Source organism: Phoenix dactylifera, chromosome 16, assembly GCF_009389715.1.
Source record: "Phoenix dactylifera cultivar Barhee BC4 chromosome 16, palm_55x_up_171113_PBpolish2nd_filt_p, whole genome shotgun sequence".
Lineage (NCBI taxonomy): Eukaryota > Viridiplantae > Streptophyta > Magnoliopsida > Arecales > Arecaceae > Phoenix > Phoenix dactylifera.
Window position 1 is genome coordinate 8,694,341 of NC_052407.1, and position 18,907 is coordinate 8,713,247.

Here is an 18,907-nt window from a genome sequence, read left to right on the forward strand (position 1 = left end):
GGTGGGACCTGTGGGGCCCGTTTACAATTCAATCGCTTCCGAAGAAAGCCACGTGGGTGATGGCGTGGCACATGAGCGCGATGGAAAGCAGGGGAAAGAGGGATTGGGAAAAGGGGACGAATTTTGCTCTCCCTACGGCGTATGATACCTGATCTTGGATGCCGCGGTGATGTTGTAGTGGCACGTGTGATGTAGTCTTGGATGCCAATTGATGGGAGGCAAAATGCATCGTCATGTTCCGATATGGAGTCATCCAATTTCGGCCTTGCCAAGAATTAGACAGACCTTAATCCCGTCAAAAGCCAAGCAGACCTCGGCCCTGCCGATGGCCGAGCCGATCTCAACCACAGGCCAAGCCGACCTCAGCCTGCTGAAGGCCGAGCCGACTTCGGCCCTATCAACCTTGATCCCGTTGAAGATCCCGCGAATCTCATGCCTAGGCGGCGTAGCGGCCAGATCGTGCCACGTGGCAGACCCAGAAGCTCCCTCGGCAGATCTTCCTACATCACGGTGTTAAAGGCCGGTCATCATAATGGCTGCCTCGGGGGCGAGGCATTAATGATTGACCCCTCGCATACCACCAGGTAATGCCTCGGAGTAAGTGCGTACACAACGCATTAAAGAGCTCCCTCGACCACTTCCGTTTGGAATGACGTGGCGAATCCTCAGAACAAATCCGGAAAGATATCTCTCGAATTCTCCGCTCGCAGGATTGATCTCCGTGCTATCCGCCGCCTCCAATTGATGGCCAGCTGATCACGAATCGAACCGAAATTTCAAGTAACGGCTGAAACTCTCACGCTATAAAAAGGGTAGGAAAAGGCTATTGGTAAACTTGTACAAACTATTATAAGCTTCTACAAGCTATTACAACCTATTTTGAGCTACAAAAGGCCATCAAAGACACTTAAAAAGCTCTCCTCTCAAAAGGTCTGGCTAACTTAGTCATCGGAGGACTTTCGCCGGAATCCTCGACCAAGGCTTTATGTAGGTATCCTGAAAGATATTATGAAAACAGATATCTGTGAGAGGAAAAGGATGGCAGCGTGTGAAACCCTGCATTCGGCCTCGCAGGGCAGCATGGGTTCAAGACAGTTGAAACAAGGCCTTCGGGTACTCAAATCAGTTGCTGCTCCGTAGAAGAAATCCTGGCGATGGGTATTTGAGCGCCAAGCACAGTGAGAGGACCTCCGACCTTGTTAACCCACTTCAAGATGCATTAACTCAGGCGATTGATGGTGGGAAGAGGAAAATCGCTCGAAGGGAGCTCCATGGGGAACAAAATTAATATGGGCTGAGCACCATAGAAGAAAATATGAGACCAAAGTCACCAAACTCTTCTTCTCTTTTTTTTTTTGACATATTCTCTCTTATATTTATCTTAAAAAGAAAATCTAAAAATCAAATGGAGATAAGAAAATTTCTACTAATGGAATCTATCAATTTTCTAACTTAAAAAAATAAAAGGAAAAGAAAATTGCACATGCGAAAAGAGATTATGTATGAAGAAAGACCATCCGCATCCTTTTTCTTCTTCGTCAAACCCCTCCTTCTATCCTCTTCCTCATCTAGTTGTCTCTTCCATCTCTAAGATCTTTCTTCTCCTCTCCAATTTTTTTTAAAAATTGTGCATCGATTTATCTAAAGATATGTATTGGAATATTATATGACTTTTTTGCTAGGTGTATGTCATCTCACCGTATAGTATATACTAATGAATACTATATTCTAGAAGCTATGCACCGATTTATATGAAGGTATGTATTGAGTTGCTGCTAAAAGTATGTCAGAAAAGTTTACAGTATGTATCAAAAAACCGACGATGAAGTATTACTTGATTATGTAGTGTGACTAGTGAATCATCATTTGAGATATTGGATAACGATATTGCTAAGTGTATATCAACTAGTCATATACTATATACTAGTAAGCATTATATTCTGAAAACTGTATATCGATTTATCTGAAAGTATGTATTGGGTTGCTACTAGGTGTATATCAAAAAAGTTTACAATATGTATCAGAAAGTCGATAAATGTGTATCACTTGGTGAGGAAAAAAGAGAATATAACGATCTTTTTTTTGTGTATGGTTTTTATTAACACTTTTTTTTAAGTTATAAAATTAATGAATTTTGTTAGTAGAAAAAATTTTATTCTTATTTAACTTTTGAGTTTTCGCTCAAATTGTAAGCGAAAATATGAAAAAAAAAAAAAAAAAGAAAGTCTCATCTTGTGCAATGTACTGTAGTGCATGCCCGTAAGAATTTTGTTCCTCCAAGAGTTTATAATGAGGTTGTGGGACAAGAACTTGGTATTATCTCTGTTTTGTATAGAACACACATAAGCTGATTGGACAAATAGGCACATGACACGTCATCATGCATGGGCTCATACGTGTCGGATTTCGATGGAGAAGACTTACGGGTGGCTGGATGGAGTCAAACGGTCTAAAGATAAGGGGTCTGACCTTTCCGTGGTGCCTGCTATTATAAAGTTTGGCGTTGTCCTATTGGTGGACGTGGGGGGGCCTTGTTGTCCGATCTTCTATGCTGTGAGCTAGCCGTTGATATCTTTTCTTCCAATGCCGCAAGGTGTTCACACGTGTCTGCCATGAAATGTAATTCAGGGATAGAATCCGGCGTATCCAAATACTTGAGGATATCAGTACTTGCAGAGAGAAGTTTTAGCTGATTGAATTGTTTAAACATTGAGGTTGAGACAAGTTAGTGCAGAGCCATAGATCTTGTTGTTAGCATAGATACACAAATATAATTAATAAATTAATAATTTAATATTTATAAATAGTAAATAAGAAGAATAAACTAGCAAATTATTTACTTGACAATAAAATAATAAAATAAAAAAATGAAAGAAGATGGTATGTGGATCGAAGCACGCTAACGCATTGTCCTAGAAAAGTTTATGCCACTCACGTACGGGTCTGTTGGTACAGATCTCCTAAAGATACGACGATCTAATACAGAATCACGTCTTCCCCATCAGTGCACTTTCAGGGAAGAAAGAAGAGCACGTTCACGATTGGAGATAGCTCAAAAGAAACTCAGAAAAATAATTAAAATTATGAGGAGAAGTGAATAAGAATAGGAGGTAGAAGAGGAATTTTTCGTATATTTGAAATGATTCGTAGAGTTTTTTATATAGGTTTGTGGGCCACCCAAAAAAGATAACAGGAGCGTCAAAAGAAGCATACGCGGGCCAAAAAAAAGCAGAATCTACATAGTCAACCAAACATCTAAAAAATACTTCAGTAAAAAAAAATTCTTTCCACAAACTAAACTTCTTAAAGTTCTGCATTTCTCCAGGGAAGCAGTTTGGTCCTTCTCGATAGTTATTACAATTTTTAGATTCGCAATGCCGGGAAGAAGGTAGGATAACATGAGACAAAAGACGGGAAGCATTTCACTTAAGGTCTATTTGGAGAATATTCATATTTGCTATTATATACAAATTTAATATATCATATATATTGAAATAATTTTGAAGAATATTACCAATTTGAGACACATTATGATGGATGCATCGTGGCCTAAATGACTCCCACAAGTAGTTTGGTTTCAAGCCATTGGGTTGCTGCTAGAACTAGTCATGGGTCGGGCTTGGGCACAGAAAATACAAATTTTATATAGGCCCAGTCCGATGCCTAAATAAAAATGAATCGAGTTTAGGGCTAAGATCAAGCCCATGATCAACTCTAGTTGCCACCCATCCAAATCAACTTTCACATGGAAAAAAAGCTTCTCTGTCTCGAGCTTAAGGGTTTTTTTGGATCGGGTATGGGTTCTTCAGGGATAAGAATAAAAAGTTAGACTAGAGGTTCTAATTTATACCAGTTTTATAGGTAGAAACATTAATTTATACCTGGGATGGTACAACCTTATGGTATACTATGGAAGACATGGTGTTATGGACTTATGGCAAGCAATGGTTTAGGTATGCTCATCTTGTGTTTAGATGCTCATGGGGATAAGAAATATTATTTAGAAATATTATATATTTCTTTCAACATTTATTTCAATCTACTCTATTACTACAAGCAAAGATCGGAGCATTGTCGAGAGCTTTTGCTTGCAAAATAGTCCATCTCGACACATGTTGATCGCAAGTTGAATCAATTAAATTATAACTAGTTGTGCAATTAGAAGTCTTCTAAGTAGTATTGTTTGAAAAAACCATCTATGAGCAACTAGTATATATTAAGATGGGAAATAAATGGTCCTGATTTGTTGAGTGGCTATTTTTTTGGATGAATTGCAAATATCAAGCATGAAAGACCTAAAAAATATGATGGCAAGGCCTAAGCTAATTTATTGCCTATATAGTTTTCGTGGATCATGTGTTCATGCATTATTCCACAAAATGAATGCGAGTTGTTAAATCAATTGAATCAACTTCTTAGATCTCTAGCTTTTTTTTTTTTTAGATTGGGATACACTAATCCCTACCTTTTCTACCCACCCCACTCTTAACTCTTAAGGCCTGACTCCAATCGGAATCAAATCCTCTCCACCCTTGGCAAATGGCCAAATGGGCGACATCATTCCAGTGAGTGCTTTGTGGTGACGTTCACATGATATTTATCACTAGATTGGATATAGTTAGTTGAGCTTGAGTTGGTCTAAAGTATGAGTGGAACCCAGTCAAAAGGTTTGTCAACCTATGTAACTATTTGGCTTGATGTTAAGTTAGATTGGCTCAAAATATCTTAAATCATAAAGTTAAGCTAATTTGGGTTGAATTAAATATAACAATGACAATGAATAAAATATGATAGCCCAAAACTGATACAAATAAAACATGAAGTTTGTGTGAATCTTTGAAAAGTAGTAAATTATGTGTGAAATATAGATCATTACCTACATGACAAGAACTTAAAGCGTAAAATTTGTGAAGGTTGATTCTTCTAATAAAGTTTTCATCCTATAAATAATAATTCTAAAGATGTTTCTCAACAAGATTTATTTATTTTCAAAATAATTTGCATGTAATATTAAAAATAAAATCAAGATATTGGTGGAAATTGATGTAGTAAATAAATATTACCAAATGAATTCTTTTTGCATTTTATAATGTCGTGCCAAAGAGTATTATTTTTCTATTCATTAGTTGACTAAAAATATTTTGCTGCTTTCTTTTTTCATCACCATCAATGAGAAATCCACGATCCCATATTTTCGTAGTCTACAAAAAACTGGATATGCAATGGCTAATAAAAAGTTACAACTTACTGAGAAGCAAATTAATATTAGTTCTTTTTTTGATTCGAGTTCCACTTGAAAACAAGAAGCTTTTTTCTTTTTTATTTATATTTTTTTGCCTAAGAAAATTTTTCAGAGCCAAGCCGTATAAAAGTAAAACTCCCATATTCGGATGAAGTCCAAATGATTGCACCTTGGGCCGAAGAAGCTTAATTAGTTTCCATGCATTAATCATATCCGGGGATGTCACAAGGAAAAGGACTCGGTAAATTTGTAAAAGGTTATAAATATGTACAAATATATATATATATATATATATATATATATATATATATATATATATATATATATATATATATATATGAAACATTTATATACTTTAATCAATACAAAACTGGGTTCAAAATTTTATATTTTATTTGGGTAAAATAAGTTCCCTGATTCATCTTTCTTCCTTTAGGTATTCTAAAGCTACACCAAATAAATATAAATAATCCCTTAAAGATAATTAAATCTTTGTACTTTCTAGATTAATGACTCTATATCTTGATCAAATATATAAAAAAATCATGGCAAAAATCAAACTTTAGATCTTACTAATATAAGGATTCAATCTGATGCATTCAATATTGCCCAGAATACGTACCAATCTAACTTAATTATAATTCAAGAACTCTAACTACTGAACCCCTTTTATGGTCTTTACCATAGTTATGAAAGATGTAATACAAAAGGTGATTTGGCTTTATAAATTTGGTAAATATATACATATTTGAAAAACTTAATGGAAATGTTTATAGTGATGAGCAAAATATTTTAAAAAATAAAAATCATAAATTCCATTTTAAGAGTTGTTGGCTTGTATAAATATTTTTTTGCAAAGCATTATCTTAAAAGGATTAAGGGGCAACCATATTATTGGTGTCTAACAATTGAAGGCTACAGATAAAAAGATCCAAATCAAGTTTCAACTTACAAAAATAGTCAAAGCTAGGGTGGGTTGTGTTATCAATAAATGTGGGTTTATTATAATTTCAAAAATATATGCATGTTTAGTTTAATTTAAAAATACATGCTTAATACTTGTAAGAATGCTTAGTCTCTATTTTTAAAGAATAATAGTTAGTCTCAAAACAGTTAATGATGTCAAACTAAGAATTTTTGAGCTAATTACAAATTGCTAGCACCTGGCATGCATCATGTGTAGATAGAGACCTAGCATTTCTGTTGATAATGTGTGATTGCATCAAATGTGTAAAAGCTATGTAAGATCTGATAGGTTGAATTGATTGGGTCATGTGGATTATATTTACATTATAACTATGCAAAGTCAAATTAATTCATGCGATTCACAAGTATGGGTTGAAGAATCATAACCATCAATAGATTATATTTATTTTGGTCAATCGCATTTATTATTTCTTTAATTTGAATATATTTCACTTTCATACGTTGCCACCCCGACTTGAAGCATAAGTGCAACTAAGTTTTTTTTGTAGTTCATATCAATCTGCTCGATGACAAGTCTTTATCAAAACTTGTCACTTTCTTCTGAGTTCTTTTCTTTTAATTAATTTAAGTATGTGATAATATCAAGATTTACTAAAGTTGATTAAAGGTATCAATGACAATTGCTTGAAACATCACGAGGGATCTACATGGCAGTTTCTAATGGATCTTGCCACAATATTTATCTTTGAATCTTTGGATACAATTCTAATGCATGACTCACGTACATATAAGACATGGATTGTCACTTTACATTTTAGGCACAAATTTAGCTAGATTTGCTTTAAATGGTAATTGAATTTTTTTCTTTAAAGTGAAGAGGAGGCTAAGTCTAATCACCTTTTATACAAATGAACATATTTTTAAGATAAATGGACATATTTGTTGAGTTTTGCAAGCATGTATTCTATCTTTGGGTCTAAGGGGGAAAACGTCAAAAAAAAAATAATCACAGTTGTACCACTTCTACAAGAAAAATAAAAATAAAATGGGCTATTTCTGCAAAGTTTCCTTGACATTTTGCATCTTGGCTTATACTACTATTGAAGCCTTCTGCAATTCTTTTTGTGTTCTTTTGTGTGTAGATATGGTATTAATGCAAGTTAGCCACTTGAATCCTTTCAAGTTTTAGTTGCCATTCACATCAACAAGCCTTCTAATCATGTTAAACCAATCATTTCAAGGACACCAAAAGGAAAAATGACTAGCCCTGGACAGTCTTGAAAGCTGGTCTAGGTGATGTTAGTACTAAATTTTTGAGCTAGTTTTTGAAATAGTGATCATGGAGTCATAATGTTGCGATTATATATCTTCAATAAAGTCGACTTGGTTATTGCTGGATTTCCCTCAGGTATTACATTCATGGTAAGCACTAAACCATTGCTCTTCATCACCTTCTTGGTTTCTCCTAAAAATACTAGAACTTCCACTTATTCATTCATTGCCCATATCTTCATGTGGCAAAATATTCAGGTGCTCTTCTAATATGGCTGGGAGGCCACAGCCAACCGGATATACCAATGAACTTGAAGTTGCTCATCACTCCAAATGCTGCACTGCAGGCCACTGCCTCTGCCCTCTTTAATGCAATTTACATCCTATTCCAAGTGCACCATCAAGAGAATTTTGTTGCATATTAATATTTGATTTAGTGTTTTTTTCCGAATAAAGAGGAGAATCTCGGAGGTAAATATTGTTGTGCACAAATTTATGCATGCATGTGATGTTACTGCAATACCTTGCAGTATTGCACATCCATCATCCCTTTCGAAGTTAATTAGTAGTTAATTAGCTTCATCTTCAAGCTTTTCATAGCAAATATTTGCAAGAAGGATGATGTTTTCGCAAAAAGAAGACACATCAAGTGCAAGATTGATGTTTCTAATTTTCCTGAAAGCAATTAATGATATTTTTGGCAGTGTTGTTCATGCATTATGATCATTAATTATTATATCACTATTATGATCATTATCTTTTCCATCCGTTATTGTCGCTTTATCAGGAGCTGGCCAAAACTGTTATAAATAACGACTATTACTTTTTCCAGCCGTGGTTGAAACCGTTCGAACAGCAAAATAACCTATCATAACATTTTAGCATTAGAGGGATGACTTTTTTCGGGGGAAAAAAATGAGGCAAGATAATAATTAGTATATCCAACAACTTTACCAACTACATGAATTAATACTTATTATAATATTATTATTTAAAACCTAGTTTTAGAGCAGCGTACCGTGGGTCCCGAGCACAGCCGCATGCAGTTCGCTGGTAGGAGAAAGCTGGGGACCGCTGCAACAACTGCACGAGTTTCGATGACCACCTTTCCGCGGCCATGTCGAGCGGAGACACGCCGGCCGGGTTCACCGGAGGCGCCAAGTCTGGATCCATGGACATGATCGCTTTGGCCTCCTCCAGGTGGCCGTTCTGGGCCGCCTCGTGAAGGTGCCGTGTTTCCGACGCGATTCCTCGCCTTACGAAGGCGGCCATGATCCTCTCCAAGTTCCTCATCAGCTATTCGAGTGGAGACGAAGGAGGTGACGATGTCATGATACCCGGCCGGCCCTGGCCGCGGAGTGTCTCCTTTGGAGTTCTGTCTGGTTAACAGCATGGGCACCAGGCTGCAGATGGCCTTTGCGAGCTCCGCATGTCCCATCTTGGCTGCTATGTGGAGCACAGCGTTCCCCTCCGCCGTGACAGCGATGAGGAAGGTTTTGTTCCCCCCAGCTATTCGTTGAAGGCGAGCAAGCGTCCCCTGACCTTGCTGCCTCCAACAACTCAGGGAGGATTTTGATTCTCTCTCTCTCTCTCCTTGCTATTTTGATCCACAAAGGGTAACATATAGGGCTCGTTTGGTTCGCGGGAAAAGAAGGGGGGAAAGTGTGGTCAACGGGAAAGTAATGAGATGCCTCTTGTTTGGTTGGAGTTTTCAAAGAAGAGAGAAGGGAAAGTTGTATTCCCATGGGAATGTGATTCCCACATTTCATGGGAAAGTCTTTCCCATGAGAAACATGGGAAAGTTACTTTCCCATGAGGCGGGAATCACTCCATTTTTACTTTTTTCCAAAAAGTCCCTTCAGCATTAAAGAAGCATTAAAGAGGCATTAAAAACCTAATTTTTATTAAGGGCATAATAGGAATTATATATAATTTTCCTAGGAAAGTGGATGGCCAACCAAACATAAGCACCTTGGAAATTTGTCACTTTCCCATGGTCAACCAAACATGCCAAAAATACTTTCCTAGGCATCCTCTTCCTAGGAATTTGTTTCCCAGGAATCATATTCCTAGGAAGGAAAATGCTTTCCGCGAACCAAACGAGCCCATATATATATGAAACCGGCCTGAGCTTGTAGGCTCGGATTCTAGCTCAATTTATCCAACCACTTTGGGGAAAAATGAAAGATTCTTCACTCAAGCCATTAATATAGAAAGGGATTGGCCACCCAACCTACTCTTTCTTGATGTAAACAGGACATGGGGACCAATCCCATTTCTCGCTCGCTCTCTCTCTCTCTCTCCCCTCCCCCGGTGTGACAACCCTTGGCATTATCCTCCTTACTGTTGCTCACACTTTAATATAAGGCCGTGGTAACAATTACATGTGCTCCTTATTATGCTATAGATAATGGGAACATGTATAAAAAATGGGCAGAAAAACGCAGCAATTATTATTTAAGGTCACCATCTGTGTTTTTCATTCGTTGGCTCCATGACTATGATTGTGTATAGTTCTTGCTGCTGCTAGAATCTGGGAGGCGGTAGCTCAAGGTGCACGGAGGTTGGGGGGAACCAAGGTAAGACCTGAGATCGATTGCCACCGGAGGTGCGCCGAAGTTGGAGGGAGCCGAAGTGAGGAATGTCCGCTAATAGGACTCTGGAGGCTTGGCACGGCAGCGTGACCTGCAAGAAAGTCTATTTGCTAGAGGATTTTCGGCGGAAGATCCTCCGATGGTTAAGTTAGTGAAAATCTAGAGCAACAATGAGAAAGAGAGAGAATGAGAACTTTAGAATCCCCTTGAGGGTCTTCCAGTCATCCTTTATATGGGATAATATTAGTGTCCGTTACTTGATTAATCGGAACATGCCATGACTGCACGATAACGATTTATTGTGCATTAACAGCATGGTAAAGACCCTACACGATTAGTATGCAGCGATATTAGCGTCGATCATGCATTTACTATCGTACAAGTGTAACCATCAGTTCCTGGTGTTACTTCGATATTGTACTGACCAGAACACTATATCTGTATATACCGAAGTTATTCACCTCGATCAATATCGAGGTCAAGGAGGTCAGCTCTACCCGAGGTCAGGATGATCAATATTTTCCTCATCATTCGCCTCTCACTTCCAAGTTTGAACTTAAGTTTAACTCAAGCGATGGAAGTTGTATCATCATCTTGACCAAGGACAAAACATCTAAAGGAGGTATTAATGCATCAATTGGTTTTCTCGAAGCGTCACTGCTTTGGGGTTGTTTCGAGGCCCTTTAATGTGGCGATTTGGATGAGCTGCTCATGCTGTATCTTGAACCGCCACATGGCTGAATCATTTTAGGCAACTGAACCGTCACCCCAATTAGAGTTGTCCATGTACTTATATAAGGTTGCCCCCTTTCTTTCTTACTTCTTGCTTCTGAAACTCTTTCACAAATCTCTCTGGCGACCAAAGTTCTTCTTCCAACACTTCTCTAGCAGTGATCAGAGCGTTCTTGGAGTCTGTCATCTTCTCTGGCGCAGCCCCCCTCTCCGGAAGTCCTTTCGGCTCCTTCACCAATGGTGGTCAAGGCGTTGCCTTTAGTATCTTCTCCAGCGATGTTCTCTAGTTGGTTCTCTGCCTGCGGCTGCTCAATTTCTTTTTCCCTTTTCCTTCAAATTTAGGAACTTTTCTCTCTTGCCTTTTTGCCCTTTTTCATCGTTTTCCATCATGAGTAGAACTGAGGTCGAGGTCTCGGTTGGGAGCTTGTCGACCGACTAGACTCCTCGAGCTTGATGTTTTCCCTCTCCAAGTGAGGCTGGGTTGAAGTTTACTTTGGCCTGGAGAATGAAAAATTTGTCCTTATCCAAGTAGATTTGGATGCGATCCGAGCTTAATACTTTGTTACTCTGGAGTTCCATCTAGAGCTGGCCAGACCTGATGACTGATTATGAATCCTCCTTCTCGGCTCGGCCAATATAATGAGACTCTCGATGGGCTGAGATTTTCTCTTCATTCCTTCATAGTCTAGCTGATAAGGGTTTACAACCTTATCCTGACCCATCTACTTCCAAAGTCCCAATGGGTCATTATAGGTTTTTTTGTTCTTTGCCTCCTTCACAACCTCCGAGCTTTGGTTTCTCTTTTTCAAAGATGCTTCACTTTAAAGAGGCATTCTCGAAAAAAAAATGGTGGTACTTTTCTCTTCAAAAAGGCTGCCAATTGATCCGAGATACTCTCTCTTCTATTCATGAATGGAAGGGAAGAATCTTTTTTTTTCTTGTTCGAGCAGTCATGGTAGTATGAAAACCTATGGAGAACACTTCAGAGGTCTTTGAACCAACCTCCGATGTTATCCGATGATGATCAAGAGTCCTTGGAGACTCTCCTCAAATACAAGATTCCCTCTTTGTGCAATCTTTTATCCGAAGAGACATTGATCAACATCGGTTTGATCATATACAAACAAATAAATGCATGTTTGGTTGAAGAGACTTGGATTTTGCAATAAAAACAGGAATGAGTAATTTTCATTCCAACTATTTGGTTGAGAGGAGTCACATTTTCATTCCAATTATAGGAAGGAATTGAAATACCCCAATCCTCCAAAACATCATCCCAACTCTTTTCTAATAGTCAAACTCCATCCTAATTTTCATTCCAATTCCAATCTATGCCAAACACGTAGCTTAATGAGGTCATATTGATTCACAATCCAATCTACTCTCAAGTGAAAAAACATCGGGAAAAATTGTAGCTTAATGAAGCCCAAACATCGTTGAAGATAAACCTCTTAAATGGATGTAGCAGATAAATAAGAGATTGGCTCCAAAGAGCAGCCTAGAATCATATTAATATAAATATCAAAATTAATGCTGTTAGAACTATCTGCATTCTACAATGATCATTATATTCAACAACATATAGAAGTAGAACTTTAAGAACTTTGGATTTGATCTAACACATTTAAAAAAGATGGTAAATATACAGATAATTCTTCCAAATTTTTTCAAGTTCCCTTTAAATTACTTTGAGAAAAGAATAGAACAAATTTTGGTCTTTCAATCTTGAAAGGATAAAATGAATATAGTCTTCAGACATTTTCTTCATGCCATTTCAAGGTTCAGGCCTTATCCCTCTAGAAATTTTGGTGAAGCAACACATCATATGGCATGTGCTTGCTAAAAGTTTGTATTTAAATAGACAAGTTTAGTTTCTGGAACATCAAGAGGTGGATAAAAGGAGTGATAATACCAATCATCAGTTTCTTGCATATAAGCAATAGAAAAGACAACCCACTGTGTATTAGGTCACAAACTCAACAGTTTTTAAGTTAAAAATCTTTTCCTTTTAAAATTAAATGATCATTATAGACAATCTGCTTAGTGTGCATTTGTAAATAATCATTTTACTGTTTGATGGCAATCTGGCACACAATAACAAAAATGCCTGCAAGATTTGAGCTCCAAGATAGCTAGACTCATGCTGAAAAATTTACTTTTCTGCTAGATCTCTGCAGAATATAGTGTTGCAATGGTTCTTGTCTTCTCAGAACTTACAATATAGTGTTGCAATAGGAGCCCCAGTCCAGAAAATTTATATAAATGAAAGCCTTGGTCAAAAAAGTGGTTCTGTGAACATAACATGAACATTCTACGGATGAAAATGCTGGGTTGGAAATTGACTGTAGGCTCCAGTGGGGCCAATGAAGAGAATCATCAGGTCTAGGTTGATGGGTCAAAGAAAGGATGCTGAAGTGCATGTTTGACAAAGTGCCCATAATTTCCTCTTCATCCCTACTTCTCTAGTTGTTACTCCATTTGTTTACACCTTCAGAAAAATCTGTGATCAGGATAGAAAGGATAGATTAGTTCCTAATTATCTATTTCGCCCACTGAAGTACAATAATTTCCCCCAGGATAAGATAAATTCATAATTTGCTTGCACAATAATTGCATTTCTTTGGAAAGAAGCAATTTGATAACCAGAATGGAGAACAACATATTGATATTAGCAAAGACAGGATTTACAAACTACTGTGTTTCGATGTAGCAGTGAATGATAAGTGGTGCCAATTATATTGACTGCCCTTCTTGTTGAGCATACTTCAAAAAAAAAATGAAAGAGCAAGTAATGGTACTTTGGCAAATCAGCCAGTGATTGATATTTCAGCATCAGAAGACACACAATATTTATTACATAACCCAAATTTCAAATGAATCAACAAATCTAATTGATTGGGATTAACTTAGCATTGTGAATTGTGAAGTAAAACATATCACACTTGACGCTGCATAATTTCCTTTGTTGTTAATTTAATAGCCATTACCTCGAAAACAAACATTAGGATAACAAAAACTAATCGATAGGAGCCAAGGTAATATAATAAAGAAAAAGAAACAGAGAAATACACTTAAACCTACCACTTTATAATTTATTTAAGCAACCGGGTCCTAAGAAGTATACCTAACACACCTAGAAAGAACATTTTCAGCAATATCAAGCCATCATTGTACTACATTGAAGCTCACTGTGATGGGAAGCAAAAGGCATATTGATCTACATGGTCAAGGGCATAGTAGATACCTTATCTTGAAATGTATCAAGCCGTCATCTATATAAGATCCAAATATTCCTTTTGTCTGTCCATGAATGCTAGATTTATTTATTAATTCAAATATAGTTCAAATTTTTTGCTAAAGATTCAGAACAATAGAAGCACACCAATTCAAAAGTTGGATTATAGTTGTCAAACAAGAATGCCTCGTTGCATATTACTACAATCATCTCCACGTTTCTTCAAATGCATTGCAAGTTTCGAATGAAACTAGAGAGTTATTTCATTCTTCGCCATGGCTGCAAGTGCTAGTTACCTACAACAATTTCGAACCTTATCCAAAATGGCTATGGCCAGCTAGAAAAAGTATTATTTAAATTTTTTAATTTTATGTAAGTACTCAATTTTTTTGGTGAATAATCTATATGACGCAACACTTATCTATACGAATCTTTATTTATTTTTTTTTTTCATTTCCTATCCAAATTTATTTAAATATAATTATAAATATCATGGTTAACTTATGATCGATGCTGTGGTTGAAATCTGGCTTGAGGGTGACCATGCCGGAGAAGTCGGGAGAGCCGCCGGCCAGGACGGAGAAAGGATGGCACCTCCTGCGCTCTGGGGACTCAGCACAAGGCCTCACCGGTGGTTCCGGTGAGGACCCTCCGATAATTAAGTTAGAGTGGATTTTAGTTGGTCCAAAAGTCTCCAAGCGTTATTTGATGTAGGCTATTTATAGTCCCTGCAGAAATACCCAGATGGTGGAGGTATGGCCCGTCCTTATTATGAGAGAAGATAGCATTTGGCCAGGTGGTATGCATTCAGGGCTTGCTTGAGGCACACGGTGTAGGCCGTTCTTGTGAACGGCATGACGTTGGCAGGGTATGGCCCCTGGTTGACATGTTGTTGAGTGGCTAACAAGTAAAGCATGACGCGGTGATGTCGTAATATACGGCTACGTTGCGGGCGTAGGCGCGCGCGTGGAAGTGGCCGTGGGCGAGGTCGGGCTCGCTTGGAGGTCGCAGCATTTACTTGGCGAAGTTAGCTTGGTGAGCACTGAGGTCGGGCCGACTTAGAGGCCGCGACATATATTCGGTGAGGTCGGCTTGGCGGACTCTGAGGTTAGCCCAGCCTCCTCGATTCGAAGATCAGCTCGATAGGGCGCCCCAAGCTTGGGCCGGGGCGTTATTATGGATACCTACGATCGACGAAGCCTCTTAGATATTTGGTCGATCCTGTAGGGCGTCTCGAGCCCGGCTTCGGACGTCATTACTTGCCCGGAGGTTGTTCGGCCCTAGATCTGCTCGTAGAAATTAGGTGGCTCCAGGCAGGACGATCCATTTTGCCTCCCATCAATCGATATAAATAAATTCGCGCTGTAACGTCTCAAATTCGCTCTAAAGTTTCTAACAACTTACGATCTAACCAAAATAAATGCTAGCCAGTAGTGGCACACCTAATCGTGGGATAACAGCATCTCTCGGTGCCATGCCGGCAGCATGCAAACTGTGCCCACGCTGCCCTTATTTTCTTGAAGGGCGAAGAGGAGAAAGAATGCAGACGCGTACGAACCACCTAACCCCCCTCCCGTGACGGTGGAGGTACGCAGGGTGGTCGCACCACGCGTTCCTCCTCAGCTATCACATCTCAAACAGGGTACAGTCCCCAGTCTCCACTAATGGCCAGAAAACGTGGGCCCCATACACCATAGTTGAGATTCAAACTGGGGCCCACTCCCAGAGGCTCCTTGGGCCGCACGAGAGGGACAGGGCCTGACACAAGTGTCGAAACGGAGCGTTCGGCGACGCAGCACCGCCCGCATGCGGCCGCGACACGCACTGCCACACGAGGAATCGGCGACTTTCCCTTCTTTTTTTTTCTTCTTTCGTTTAGAGCACTTTTTTCCCCGGGGGCGGAACGGGTTCCGGTGCCGGGCAGCGCCGGAGCTGCCCGCCGTCGTTTTCACCGCGACCGGGGCACGTGGGTCCGCTTCGACCGTTCCCTCCTTCCTTTCTTCTCGGTCTTATGCCGAGCCGAAGGAAGAATAAATTCCCTTTGTCCGCTACCGCTCGCGATTGCCGAGAAAGCGAAGAATTTGAGCAGGCCAAGGCCTTTCCAGCGTTCGTAGCCTTAATGAAGACGCGAGACTATTTCCTTTGATGGCATTCCACGCGGCACTACGTGATTGGACATCCGCTTTCCAACAATAAATGCCAGTTGTCATGGCCGCGGTATCAGGAGAAAGTTATTCACAGAGTATCCAACTATCCACCCACTCACACGTGCCGAAGTTGCCGCACGATCGTAAATGCCTGCCGTGTGAATATTCTCAAACCAAATTCCAAATATATAATTATTGATTAATTAATTACTCAACTTTAGTGAAGAGTAGTTGGAATTAATTACTCAATATTATTTGTTATTAAATTTCTATTTGTTTATGACTCGGCTGTCCCTCTACATATGATTACAAGAGGGTCAATAACTTCTTGTAATATAGTGGTAATGAGTATTGTTTTTCATTAATAGGAGAAAACCATTCATTAGATACATTAATACAAATTAAGTATACATAATAGACTAGCCTCCTATTTCACTCAAATATGATGGTGAATGAATCACTTCATGCCATATGTATTTACCAAAAAAAATGTAAAGCTATAAGGCGTCATGAATTAGAGGGATTTCAAATCATTCTGAAGATAGGTCAATAATTCGAAGTATATATCACAAAAACTTTAGAATGGTGTTTAATATTTTATAAGCTAGCTCTGGCAATGGCAATGTCCCGCTTTGTGCCTTAAAAAAGATTAAAAATCACTATTTATCTATCCCCAATAGCTCAATTTTATCAATTAAAATCTATCTAGCATGTGATGCATATGCTAAAGATTACTTGCCATTATATATGACAGTAAAACCTAGAAGTCGAGTACTTTATTGCCTTTTGCAGCCTTTAGTATTTTTTATATATAAATAATCATATATTTAAAAATTACCACTAGTGCTTGCATGATGGCACCATCCCTTACCACCTGGATATAGAGGTAAGGGTTCGATTTTTGCCGATATCATCTCTTGAGGGACAAATAGGGTAGATGATAGAATGTGAGGATTAGTCCCTCTGAATTTTCAAAAAAAAAAAAAACTTAGAACTCTATTTGGTTTGCGCAAAAAAATCTAAGTAACTGTGATCAACAAAAAAATAAAGATGAAAATCCTATGTCTCACGCGAAAGATGAAAAAATAGCATTCTGAGAATAAAAATCCTATGTCTCATGAGAAAGAAAAACTTATGAAGGACATTGGAAAACCACTTTCCTTCCGGTTAGAAATTAGGGTCTCTTTTTTTTTCCAAAAGCACTTTAAGCCATTAAAATCTATTGGTAAGATTTTTTTATTTATAATAGGTACTTATTTTTGTAGAAAGTAAATGTTTAATAAAATATAAGTCACTCTAAAATATGCCACTTTCTCATGATCGACTAAATATACCAAAACTATTTTTTCAGGTATCATATTTTCAGAAATTATTTTTTTAGAAAAAAATATTTCGTTAAGAAAAAATTCTTTCTATGAACCAAACAAGTACTTAAAAATTAAAAATAAATACAATTATATAGGGTGTGTATCTTCTCTCAAGCCTACATCGATTTTTATTCATTTATTATGCATGCACCCCATCCTAGTGGAATACAACTAATATGTGCACCAATTCTACGGCACCATCTAATTGCATTTTATCAGTAATTTTGCTTGTTGGATTTGAAGCTTCTGCATGTTACACACTTCTCATGTGCCCTATAATATTTGCTACCCACAATTTTATATATAAACACTTGTTTAAATAAATAAACTTCTATCATTCAACATCTCCAATAAGAAAACAAGATAATGCATTGGTTCCAAGAGGCGCATTTATCATATTTTATTAGCATTACAAATTGACATTCATCAATACACCCAGGAATGTATATTAATGAAGCGGATGACTGGAAACATACTAAGAGTATGCATCTCACAATATATTCTCTTGTAATATTTATTTTTAAAACTACAAATAAATGAATTAATGGTTGTGATAAGCAACACTAAGATTGGGACAAGCAACTCCGTGATTTGTGTAGGAAGTCACGGGATAACTATAATTAATTGGAGATAACCATATCTGATCAAATCTATTAGAGTATAATATATGCTATTTGGAGACTAATCCAATTATGTCTCGTCCACATTAGGTTTTTAAAAGACCATGGAATGGATGAGGATCGAATAATATACAAGTACTAAATCAGATATCGGGGCCTACAATTATGATGCTTAATCATCATGGTTGCTGATAATCCGGTGAATTAATGGGTCATTAGCCCCCTATCGTCAAATCCCGGGCCGGGAAGGAATGATTTGATTAAGGAGGTGATGGAGCTGAATCACTCACCCACGGTGACAAAGACCAGTCTCCTGCTTCCCCACCCACAACGAGACAAGGTTGGAAATAAATAAGAAATAAATCTATGAGCATGTAGTTAGATGAGACACTGGGGCACGGTTTCTAATTCTATAGGACTGGGGTGGCGGTTTTGACTTGGGGGAAGGAGGAACACCAACCCCAACGCCACTCCTGAAGCATCCAAAGCTAAACCCGGAGTAAAACCAAGCATTACTATGGGGCCCAAAGAAGAGCTCCATGCCATTGGTTCAACAAAAGGGAGCGTTTGAGCGACCAGTCGTTTTGGTACTCGAGTTGGGTCCCAAAGCTTTGTTATATAATAAATTCACCAACTAGCCAACAAAACTTCCAAACCGCCCATTGCCATGCAACGTATCCCCACCGTCCATTTCGTCCACCTGCGGCGATGCGAGGACCAAGAAGTCTAGCAACGAGCCAAGCAAAGCATTAAGAAGGAATTGATAAGGAA

At 38.3% G+C, this 18,907-nt stretch overlaps 1 protein-coding gene across 1 annotated transcript; it reads right to left on the minus strand.

The window, feature by feature from the left end:
• Positions 1–7,491: 7,491 nt before the first annotated feature.
• LOC113462325 lies at positions 7,492–9,051 on the minus strand. The gene is made up of 2 exons (XM_039114437.1): positions 8,460–9,051; positions 7,492–7,824 (listed from the first exon to the last, which is right to left on the minus strand). The coding sequence occupies exons 1-2, from the start codon at positions 8,877–8,879 to the stop codon at positions 7,708–7,710; spliced, it is 537 nt and encodes a 178-aa protein (XP_038970365.1). The 5' UTR covers positions 8,880–9,051; the 3' UTR covers positions 7,492–7,707.
• Positions 9,052–18,907: the final 9,856 nt, after the last annotated feature.

Bases quoted from the DNA above. Each gene is read 5' to 3' on its own strand.
- LOC113462325 (XM_039114437.1), bottom strand. From the start codon at position 8,879: ATGGGACATGCGGAGCTCGCAAAGGCCATCTGCAGCCTGGTGCCCATG. The intron at 7,825-8,459 runs GTACGCTGCTCT...CACTTGGAATAG, and splicing joins GGCTGTGCTCGGGACCCACG to GATGTAAATTGCATTAAAGA.